Raw genomic sequence first — 11,222 nt, 5'->3', positions numbered from 1 at the left:
TCACTGATGTGTATCCATTCATACATTTGGAAGTGGGTCACAGCACCAGCTGATCAGAACAATAATTTACTTCCACCATCAAAGCAGAAAACCCTTCCAGAGGAGACAGCCATCAAGGGAGTTCAGACTCCTTACATGGGAATATGGAAACCCAGAAGGATGCTGCTTGTAAACACTTCAAATGCAAAATATTAAAGGCAATGGGCACACTTGGGTATATTATCATTCTAAATACACATTCCTCCAAGTACATATCATGTCACAGCCTAAACTACAGGAGACACCAGGAACTTTCAGATCTTTTCTGAAGGGTTAAGTGACTCCATTGCGTTTCTCGTACCTTCTTGCTGGCTGCATGAGAACCATTCTTAGAGAACATTCAGACTGACACTGCTGTATGTGAGAGCTCAGAAACAGCAAAGTAATTCTGATAAATCTTCCATAAAAGCAAACCAATGAGAAATAGCAGTAAAATGTTTAATGCCTGCAATTTATTGTATACATACTCTGCAAAATTTATATGCATTTGGTGTGTGCTAAAGTATACACTTCCTTGACAGCACCAGAAAGTAGGTAAGCTATGTATGAGTTTTTAACCTGATTTTGTTACATTGTGTAAAAAGACACTGTGCACACATGATATCCCCAAAGGAAAAATATCATTGGCTAAAACTAGAAGCACCCTTATTTACACACTAACACTTTAATATTGCATCACACCCACTCACCAAAATAAATAGAAGTACATCCATCACAATTTAAACACCAGTCTCTCCATGTATTTATTTTCTGACATGTTTTGGTCTCCAGAAATAGGCTATATCTAGAAACATGTATCAGCTACTGGATTATGTTACAAAATGCAAAAAAAAAAATTAGAAAATTAGTTTTCCTGGACAATATTTTGGGCTTTACACAAAAATAAATCCAGATTTCCATAGAGATCTCATATACTTCTTGAAAGATTTTTATTTTAAAGCACAGCACAGAGTTGCACACTAAGGCTTCCTGTGATATGCAAAACCCTGGCCTCCAAAAGACATTGCTGTAAAGTGAAATACAGCTCAAGTGTAAATACAAGACATTTTCAAAAAGTAGTCATCAATAGAAAGTGCCCTTCATTTGATTTAGCATTAGCAGTAAAGAAGTAGCTACCTTAATTGTGCAATCAAAGCCAGACCTGGAAGGGTTTTATGAAAAGTACATAATTTCACACTCTCAAGTTTAAAGACATAGAATCTGAGATAGCAGAAACCAACCTTTTTATCCTCCTACATTCATTATTTTTTGACACAATGTAGTAAAAAGGCACATTGTCAAACAGTGAATTAAAAATCTAAAAACCAAACCAGAATTTCCTTAAATACAATTAAATCATTAGCTCAACATCCAATCCCGATAAACCAATGTAAGCATTCTTCCAGTTTTTCTTCACCTCAAATTCAGATGCACTTTGAAAGTACTGAAATACTGTCATTAGATGAATACTATTAATCTGGCAAACAGTAAACAGGTTTTTGGATACAAGGTCAGGAATTAAAAAACTAGTTTAGTTCCTTCCTAGCTGACATACAAATATGCGAGCACATTAAAAGCCAAACATTTGTACAAAATAGGAAACCCATCAGCATCCCATGCCAATTATGAGAAAGTACTTCTTGACTGAAAAATTACAAATGTGTCCTTGTATAATTTTTCATATGAAATAGATAAAACTTAAGCAACGATCATTGTGTGAAGAAAGTTATAGAGTGTCTTAGGGAGGCTAGCAGAGTACATTCCAGTCACCATCTAAATTACAAAGTGCTTTACAGATTAAGCAGTTTAACTGCTCTTGCATGGTTAAATAATCAGAAAGTTGTGAAATAATCAGGTTTTACTTAACCTGTATTTGTTTGAAATGCAGATTTCTTTCCCAACTGAACCAATTTCAACTTAATATATTTCTTTTGCTTCATAAGAGACTTTTTTCTCCCCAGCCAGGCAGGAAGTTGCTCACAGATGATATAGCTGTCTGGGTTGATGGACCTCAAGTCTTTCTCCAGCTAAAAAGGATAAAAAAGGTACAAACCCAGAACTTGATCATGGTCCCGAAGTCCATTGTCCTGAATGGGTAATTCTAGAAACCAGGAAATGTCCAACAGGAAATTTGAGATGGTCCCAATGCAGCAGAGAATACAACACACTTCTAGACAGTGAGGTTACCCTATCTTGCATGGTCTCAAGTGCATATACTGAGAAACAGTTTTATTAGTTAATAGAGGGACTTAAAACTACAGAGGAGCAACAATGGTATCCTCACCTGGGCTCTATGTTGGCCAATACTGAGATAGCCTAGAGAATCTATACCAGTAACTTACATCAGTATTTTGCTGAGGCAGTGAAATGGTACACCATTGACAGAAAACATCTTAAAAAGGCAAAGCTGTTTTTTCTTACATTAAGAATCAGATGACTAAACTTCAGGAGCTTCCAGGACTGTTCCTTACAGGTTACTATCTGAACTGCTTCCTAGAAGCAGCAGTGTTAAGAATAGCCCCAATAGGAAAGGTTTCTTTGTTGCTTTTCCACAAGGTAATTTTTCCTTTTTCCCCGCCCCCAACCAACACCCAAAGCCCTTTTTCTACTTCTTAAACCTATTTCTAGCATTAAAACATAATGGCCTGAAGCAGCTGAACGCAGATGCTACCAATGGAGTCCTGGAGCTCGAAGCAAAGCTGAGTAGTGACACTGGTGAGCTCTGAAGGGCAACTTGGGGAAGTCCAAGTAGATGCAGCACCAGATTTGAGCTTCAATTCTCAGTGCATCTCCTGTCAACTTACATGAACCCTGTGTTAATTGTAAACAAATTCAGTTACTGAAACAAACAGTCTTTAAATGCATAGTTAGAAATAATGTGCAAATATGGGCATTAAGGTAAGTAACTGAACTAACTCTCCTGCTATACATATTATTTTAGGCTTTTCGCTTGCTGAAATCAATCACAAGTATTAACTAGTTAACATGATGTTAATACTGAAAAGCTGCAAATGCATTCTAACAGAACTTAATTCTGACGTTCTTTCTGAACAGTAAAACTAATTAGATAAATGACTGCTTCACATTTTAAATAATTTAACCATCGGATGTTTAATGCAAGAAAAAACACAGTTTGTAAAGCAGCAGAAGCTGTTAAACAAATCTGAAGATTTACAGGGCAGGTGAAGAATTCCCAAGCATATGCTTGAGCCCAAAAGCACAGGTTACATACAAACAGTAGAAATTTCTGTTTTCAGGGTGTGTGTTTCTCATACTGAATTAGACTGGCACTGGAATTGCAGACACAGCAAAAACCAAGATAATCTTTTGGCCATATCCATCATTGCACAGTTTGCAAATGACATACACTTTTCTGTTTAGAAATAAAGAGATTCAAACTATTTTTATGGGTCCTCAAATCTGAAGATCTGCAGTACTTTATTGCCTTAAACATCTGTGGACTGCGGCTGAATTTACACCCAAGCTACTGCTGTACAGAAGATAACATTTTAACACTTTGAGGCGCAGGTTGGGAGAAAGGGTAGGATACAGAGCAATCTCTCCAAGTCTCAAGAAATAACAGGGAACAAGAATGCTATTCCTTTCTTTCAAGTGAATGCAAAATTGGTTTACTACACGTGGCCGACACAATTCCAAGTCAGTGCATAGCTAGTCAATATTTCTGATGGCATCTTGAACTGGTTTAATCAATGGAAACATCTATTAAATTTATTCCATTTAATATGCATTAGTGCATTAATTTCTTCATAAAAAAACAACCCTGGCAAGTATTAAAAATAAATATCTTATTTAGGTCAAGCTAAAGCCTTGCTTTTTAGTACTTTAATCCCTTTAAATATTTTTTTGCCCTCTAACAAGCAGATGGAAACTGAAGTACAATAAGAGATGTATGGAGGCAGAGGGGAGCAGAAACATGAACAAAGTCAACACCATAAGTCAGTTAACGTGTCCTCAGCTTCTTGGACTGTCTCTTGCGTTTCAGTTCTTCTTCTTCCCGTCTCAGCTCTTCCAAGTCTTCCTGAACACCGAGTCTCAAGCTGCCAAACAAGATTAAATCCTTTACACTGCTTCTCAGGACACGCAAGGTTTTACTTCTACATGCCCGAAAAGCAATGCTAAAAGTACTACAGCTGATTTGAAGAATAATTTCATATCAGCTCTTCTCTAATTATAGAGTGAATGCAGTCTTAAGAAATCAAGATTTTTTTTTTTAAATCATAATATCCAAATCAAGTATTTCAAGGGAAAAAGATATTTATAACTTCTGTCAAAAAATAAAGATTGTATAAAAAAATAAATACATAAGGTCTTTTTTTCTCCCAAAAAAAGCAGCTACTGAAACACATCCATTGAAAAAATAAAATTTAATTTAACTCAAGTTTCTTATGTCCACTTCCTTTATGCAACATGTGTAGTTAAAAGTGAGTCAGGAATTCAACTCTACAAAACCTCACTCTAAGATGTCAACAGTTTGGTTAACAGCAATATCACTTTAAAACTCCATTTATTTCTCTTAACTCCACTTAACAGACTATAGCTTTCCATGGGTTGCAGATATTCCTCAGGTGCCAAGAGGAATAAGGACACTGACTATAACTTCAAAGATGCAAGTTTCTAATGTTCAAGGCACCTTCTGAATAACCATATAGAACCAAAGAATTTGGTGACTCCATGCATTCCAATATTTGCATTTTCTATAGAAAATCCTTATAGCTTTCAGAAAGCTTGTCCCATTACTCATTTAAAAATAAAGAATCAGCTTAACTCATAAGAATTCTGCAGGCCCAAAGGCCAAAACCAACACGAAAATATCATCATCATAATTTAAATCAGTGACTATACAAGCTTGTCAGCATATTTTTTATACTTCTATAGAAATAGACACCCACACATGCATAGACAAAAACAAAATTTCCAGACCTCAAACTAGCAGAATGTTGTAATGCTTGGGACCAATTAAAGAATTTGGAATTTCAAATTAAATTTATAATTTTAAAAATATTTTTTGAAACTAATTAGTTTTGTTTTTTATTAGTTCTTAACAAGCAAGGTTTGTGATAGATAGGGACATACACGACTTATTTAGTGTGTCCACCACTGGCTGTATGAATTCCATCTTTTACTTAAGCTTTCTTATAAAAAATTGTAAGGCTTGCGGTTGAAAGCAAAGTGGATATTTGCTAGCTTAGCCCTATGACTTCAGCAAACAAACTTTGCAATTTGTACCCAAGTTCAAATCCACGCATACCTCCTAGCTTCTTCTTTCTGTTGCTCTCTCCAGCTGCTCTCCATATAACGTAAGGCATAATCACTTTCATCTTTGTACCTGAAAATTAAATATCAGTTTTTAGCACATTAAAAATAGGTAATGAATTAATATCCCTTCTTAGGAAGAATAATTAATTGTTCTACTGCTTGTTCTTAAAGTTGCTACTTCTCTTACCTTTTCCGGTCATAGCCAAATATTTCCCGAATATGTTTTGATATTTCTTCTTGAGGTTCTCCTTCATCTTCAATGAAGTCATCCATTTCAGAGTCATATTCATCATCATCATCATCATCATCTACTATTTGTCTCTTGTAACTAATAAGTGGTCTTCCAAGACCTAAATGACAGGAGAGAATAAAATCATTAACTAGTAACATGAACATCATTTTAATTTAACAGTACTTCTCCTTGCTATACCTTGGGCATAGCCATTTTCTGGGCTTCAAGGTGGAAAACTTCGGCCTTAAGTTAACCAGCATTTCTCAGAAATTCAGCAAGAGGAAATACCTCCTGAGTTGTGCTATCAGGATCAGCAATGGCATCCTGAGGAAACCACTCAGCAGATATCTGTTCTTTGCTCAGGGCTTTCCAGGCACTTATTCACTACTCACTGCTTGCTCCTGATCAGAAATAAGTTTTTAGAATGGCTTGTCAGTGATAAGATAAATCTGCCAAAACACTGAAATGTGATTGATTTTCATATAGCCTTTCAAGCATCTGTTATTTAAGACACTACAAAGTTTTATAGACCAACTATTAAGCAGTGCTGGAAGCAAATCCTTGAATTCTTTTCCTTCTAACAGCATTCATATACCAATATCCATCACAGGCTGCTTCGTTTTTTTTCATGTGATACTTCACACCGTCACTTCTGTATTTCAAAAATTCTGAGCATAGGTAAAAATAAATAAAATAAATGAAAAGCTGCTATATTTTATTTTGTTTCAATTATTAAACTGTTCTTATCTGAGTTTCACCTGTTTTTTTTCCCAATTCTTCTCCCCACTGGGGCACAGGGCATGCGAGCAGCTACATGCTACTTAGTTGCCAGATAAATCATAACAGTGAAAAAATGCTTTGTTCTATAAATGCATACCTTGTGGATGAAGCACAGGTCTATGCCCTGGAAAAGGTCTCATTCCATTCATCTGTCCATTGCTATGTCTTGTGACAAGGTTTTTAGAAGAAATGGTTTCTGACACGACAGTACACTTGGGTTTCACAGCTGTGCCCGGGCCGCTGCCTGGCCGCGCAGATCCTGCGCTTGTGCTGATGCCCAGCTTCCCTGGGCCAGTGCCCAAGCTGCTGCCTGGTCGCTTGGCTCCTGTGCTTGGACTGATTCCTGGCCTTCCTGGTCCTGTTCCCAGGCTGCTGCCTGGTCGCCCTGGTCCTATGTTTGTGCTGCTGCCTGGCCTTCCCGGTCCAGTGCCCAAGCTGCCGCCCAGTCGCTTAAGTCCCACGCCTGAGCTGATGCTTGATCGCCCAGCTCCTGTGCTTGAGCTGCCCGTCGACCTTCCCGGTCCCACGCCTGAGCCACCTCCTGGTTGCCCAGGTCCTGTGCTTGAGCTGCTGCTGGGCCTCCCAGGTCCTGCAGATGAGCTGCTGCCCAGTCGCCCAGGTCCTGAGCTTAAACTGCTTCCTGGTCTTTCCCGTCCCACGCCAGAAATGCTGCTTGATCGCCCCGGTCCTGCACTTGAACCACCTCCAGGATGTCCAGGTCCTCCTTTTCCTAAGCTGCTGCCAGATCGTTTTGCGTTGGAGTTGATTCCATGTTGAAGAGCTGCAGGTTTTCCTGGTTTTGTGTGGGCAGACTTTTTCAGTCTGGATTCTTTCGAAGATGGCATTTTCTGAGCCCCAGTGGCCGTGGGTTTTGAGGGTGGGATGTGAGAGTTTGAGCCAGACTTTCTAATACCATTGACAGGTAATTTATTATGACTGCTACTAGTAGAGCTTTTTAAGGAACCATTTTGTGAGTTCTTTTCTATTTGATCAAGTCTGGAAGAAGATGATGACCATGGGTGTTTTTCAGTCAATGCTGGTGCTTTGGATTTCTTATCAATACCACCCATAGAAAGTGACAGATTGCTTTTAGATGTGGAATGTTTATCTACTGAGCTTTTATTAAGTTTCGTGTTTACAGATGCTTTTTGAGAAGACAGTTTTTTTGAAGAATTGGATATCGCTGTAGGCTTAATTTCCTCACTTTTCTTATGCATTTCTACTTTTTTGTTTTTGCGTCCCAAAAACTCCCTCTCTCTCAATTCTTCTGCTGTTCTGGGCCTCTCTTCTACCTTTTTCACTTGTTTTATTTCCACTGGTTCATATTGTTTCTTTTCAGCAAGCCTCAAGAGCTCGGCAAAGTTCAGAGGTGCTGGTGCACTTTTGGGAGGTGCCTTTGGTTTCACTGCAGCTTTGGATGGTTTCTCTTCATATTCTTCTTGCTCATGCTCAGATTCCGTCTGACTATATTCAAGTTGCTCAGTTTCATCTTCTGTTGCATACTCAGCCTCTGGGGCCTGAGCGACATTTTCGCAAGCCCTCCTCTTTTTAGGCTTCTCTTCAACAGGAATGCCATTATAGCCATAAAAATTATCCTTTGTTCGTGAGGCCATAGCTCTTGCCTTTCTGTCATGTTTCAGTTCAATACGCCTTGCCAAGAGCTGCTCTTTCTTCCTTCTTTCTTCCAGTGCTGCAAGAAAATCAGGAGAAAGATATGCAAAAAGCACTACTTTTTATTTCAATATTTTCCAAACTAACAAATCACTTAGGACAGTAACTTAAGGATATCTGGCTAATAGCTATCCAAAATAGACAAGAAAGTGACCCCAGCTCTGCCAACAGGACAGACTGACCCTCCTGTGTCAGCTGCTCCAACAAAGGCAGGCAATTGAGTGAAATGCTGCTCTAACAAAACCCATTAAGGCTGAGGGAAGCAGCTTTCCAGGATACATGAAAATTGTGGAGAACCTTTGTATAAAAAGGTACAGAAGTTATGGGATCTCTGTGTAGTGGAGGGAGTTCTGAGACTGAGCAAGAGAATCTGGAGACACTATACAGAACTTACTATCAAATGTTTAAGGGAAGTTGAGGAAGGGGAGGGAGTAAGAATATTATGGGGATAAGAACTGGAAAATAGCCTAAGTGCATGTGTCTAGGGGGATATAGGGGAGAAGCAGCTGAACGCAGATAAACAACTAGCTAGTCATTACACAAGTCTGATAGAACCCTGTGCCCTATCTCCACAGTCTGTCCTATATCCTTACTGTTCTGGTTTAGCTGTTTTCTGCATAAGTATGCTCTCTATCTTGTGTCTGTGACCTGCTGACAAGAGTCAGGATGAACTAGCTAGTGAATGAGACATCTAAATACCAAATACTGGACAGACCAAGGAGTAGGGGCTAAATACCAAAAAGATTCAGAAAACAAAAATTCATAGAAAATGGATTGGGCCACTCATGCTTTGGGTGCCTATGAAGGTACCATTCCTTGTCTGTGTTATTCTGTTGTCAAGGGCTGTGACAGCACAGTGTGTGCCAGCATGCTCCATGTGGAATTCATATGCTTAGTCTTGATTCTGGCTGGATCTGTCAGCAGGGCTAAGGAACAGACTCATGACTGGTCCAGGAGAGGAGGAATAACCTGGGCTATCCAGTCCATCAGATTTGGTTACCTTTAACAAAACATTAACATCAGTGATAGTATAGGGATAAAATGTTTCTAAAATCATGGGATATTCAGGGGAGTTCGAAAGAAAGGTTGGGCCTGGTAGGCCCTGGGAAGATATTAGGGTAGGCCCTGGGAAAATGTTGGGCTTTACTGGATCATGCAAAACTGCACCTGTATAATCATTTAATGACTATGATAAACTATATGATTGTTAAATGTGATTATTGTTTAGTAATTGGATATGATTATTGTTTAATCATAATATCAGAAGCAATGCAGTACTAATTTATTCCACAGACTATTTAAAGGATGCATAAAAGTGGAGAAATCATGTCTCAGACTCTTTAAAACTCACTTTATTGATACACTAGATTAAGACAGAACAATGGCAACTCTTTCCATTTTTCACACATATGAACTTTTCAAAGTTAAGCTAGCGAAAGTTGAGATAGTTTTTCGCTCTTCACCTTAACTGTTTTCTCTATCTCCAGCCATAAATCCTGATGTAGCTGAATAATGTTTTAACCCCTTCGGAAAGCAAGCAAACGTCCCCAGCCCTTACTTAGTCCTAGCTTTCCCTCAGTATCAGGTCTATGCATAAATTCCAGAAACAGATGTGCAGCTGTAGTTGCAAGAAATTTGAATAAGGTGACAAATAGCAAAGAATAAATGAAAGTCTCCCATAGGAGATATTTTGTACTTTTACCTTTTTTTCTCTTTTCTTCTTCTTGCCGTCTGAGAAATGCTTGCACTGCTGCAGACTCTACACCCTTGACTTTGGGAACTTTTTTGGGAGGACCAACAGCCAAACTGTATCTTTTCTGCAAAGAACAAAGAAATATGTCAGAAGAGTTAAGAAATGTAAAAAAAAAAATCAGTCTTTAAAACTGAGAAGTTGCATAACAGTCCTGTACTTGACTTCAGCACAGAGATGGTACAGAGTAAACAGTGAATTCCCACTGAAACTGAGGGTTGTGCTGGATACATTTGACTCACAGTTGTACTTTCAGGCTGAGCAACCAGCCCCAAGTCCTTGGAAGAGACTTGCAAGCTAGAAAGTGCCTGGTCCATGGGAGTAGAGGTACCTTGAAAAATTTTTTGAAAGGTGGTTTTATAACCATCAGAAGAATAAGGTAACCAAAGCTCAGAACAAGATATCAGCACTAAGATAAAGACATCTGTGTTGTCTATACCATTAGACAACTACTTCACCCTATAAATATTGCCATCAGGATGAGCCTGATTTGAGCTCTGCCTGAACTGCAGCTTAACCGGATGCCAGGTGACCCCTTGAGCAGTGATGCCTCTCAGGGTTAGAAATTCCTCATCTGGAATTAAGAGATCCTTCCTTACCCAAGGTGGAAAGATTCCTTACTCATGACAGATCTTCAGTAGGTGACAGAGAATGTTGTATTAGTATTATGAAACATTAGTAATCCATCCACCCCATATTATTACAAACACTGTATAGATAATTTCATTAGATATATACCACTGGCCAAGCCTGAGACTAAGAATGGATTCAACCACTCCAAACTGAGTTTAGAAAGCAAGGAGTCCACTCAGAACCTTGTGTCTCAACAGTACTGTGCTTCTTGCTCTCTGCATTGCCAGTCCCTGAGAATTACTCTATATGAGCTCATAAATGAATGAACTCAGTCTTCTTTTTTGTATGTTTCTTCTATTAATTAATAAGATGAACCTTGCAATAAACTTATTGAACTTTGTCAAACCACTGTTTGAACAGTCAAATCATCATTTTATCTCAAAACACATTACTGCCTGTCTTTTGAGTGAGACACATTCACATGGATACATCCACATGTGAATACATCCACAACAGGACTCAGCTTTTGGAAGGAATGAACAGGAAACCAGGAGACAGGTAGGGAAACAAAATGAGTGAAATACACTGGACTAATAAGGAATGCAATGGCTGCATTGGTAATGGAATAAAAGTATTTCAGTTCAGCCTTAGTCTTTGACCAAGAGGAATCAAAAGCAAACTACAGCCCAAGCTGCCAGAGTCAATTCAATTCCAGACTGCAGGTTTACAGCTCCATTTTCAACTTGCTTGTAAACACTCATTTCAGTTTCAGGTTACCTAATTCAGCAAAAATAGATAAATCAACTAAAAAAATTTAATTACTCCAAAAGTTGGAATGAACTTCACCAGCATAATTAATAGGCTGATGTAAAACCAACAATATTGATTTTAGTTCCTGCTGGCAGTGACCTTAAACACAAT

The 11,222-nt window shown here is 38.5% G+C and overlaps 1 protein-coding gene across 2 annotated transcripts in view; it reads right to left on the bottom strand.

Moving 5' to 3' along the window:
- Window positions 1-456: 456 nt before the first annotated feature.
- Window positions 457-11,222, bottom strand: part of SPTY2D1 (SPT2 chromatin protein domain containing 1) — a 49,986-nt gene continuing 39,220 nt past the window's right edge. For both annotated transcript variants that reach the window (XM_053981501.1, XM_053981502.1), the window contains exons 2-6: window positions 9,681-9,795; window positions 6,405-7,997; window positions 5,483-5,645; window positions 5,288-5,365; window positions 457-4,076 (exon numbers count right to left, since the gene is read on the bottom strand). In XM_053981501.1, coding sequence (XP_053837476.1) covers window positions 3,980-4,076; window positions 5,288-5,365; window positions 5,483-5,645; window positions 6,405-7,997; window positions 9,681-9,795 — 2,046 coding nt within the window. In that variant the 3' untranslated portion in view covers window positions 457-3,979. The remainder of the gene's footprint in view (window positions 4,077-5,287; window positions 5,366-5,482; window positions 5,646-6,404; window positions 7,998-9,680; window positions 9,796-11,222) is intronic.

This window comes from Vidua macroura, chromosome 6, assembly GCF_024509145.1.
Source record: "Vidua macroura isolate BioBank_ID:100142 chromosome 6, ASM2450914v1, whole genome shotgun sequence".
NCBI classification, from domain to species: domain Eukaryota; kingdom Metazoa; phylum Chordata; class Aves; order Passeriformes; family Viduidae; genus Vidua; species Vidua macroura.
Note: the sequence above shows the minus strand (reverse complement) of the source record. Positions and strands in the feature narration are given on the sequence as shown.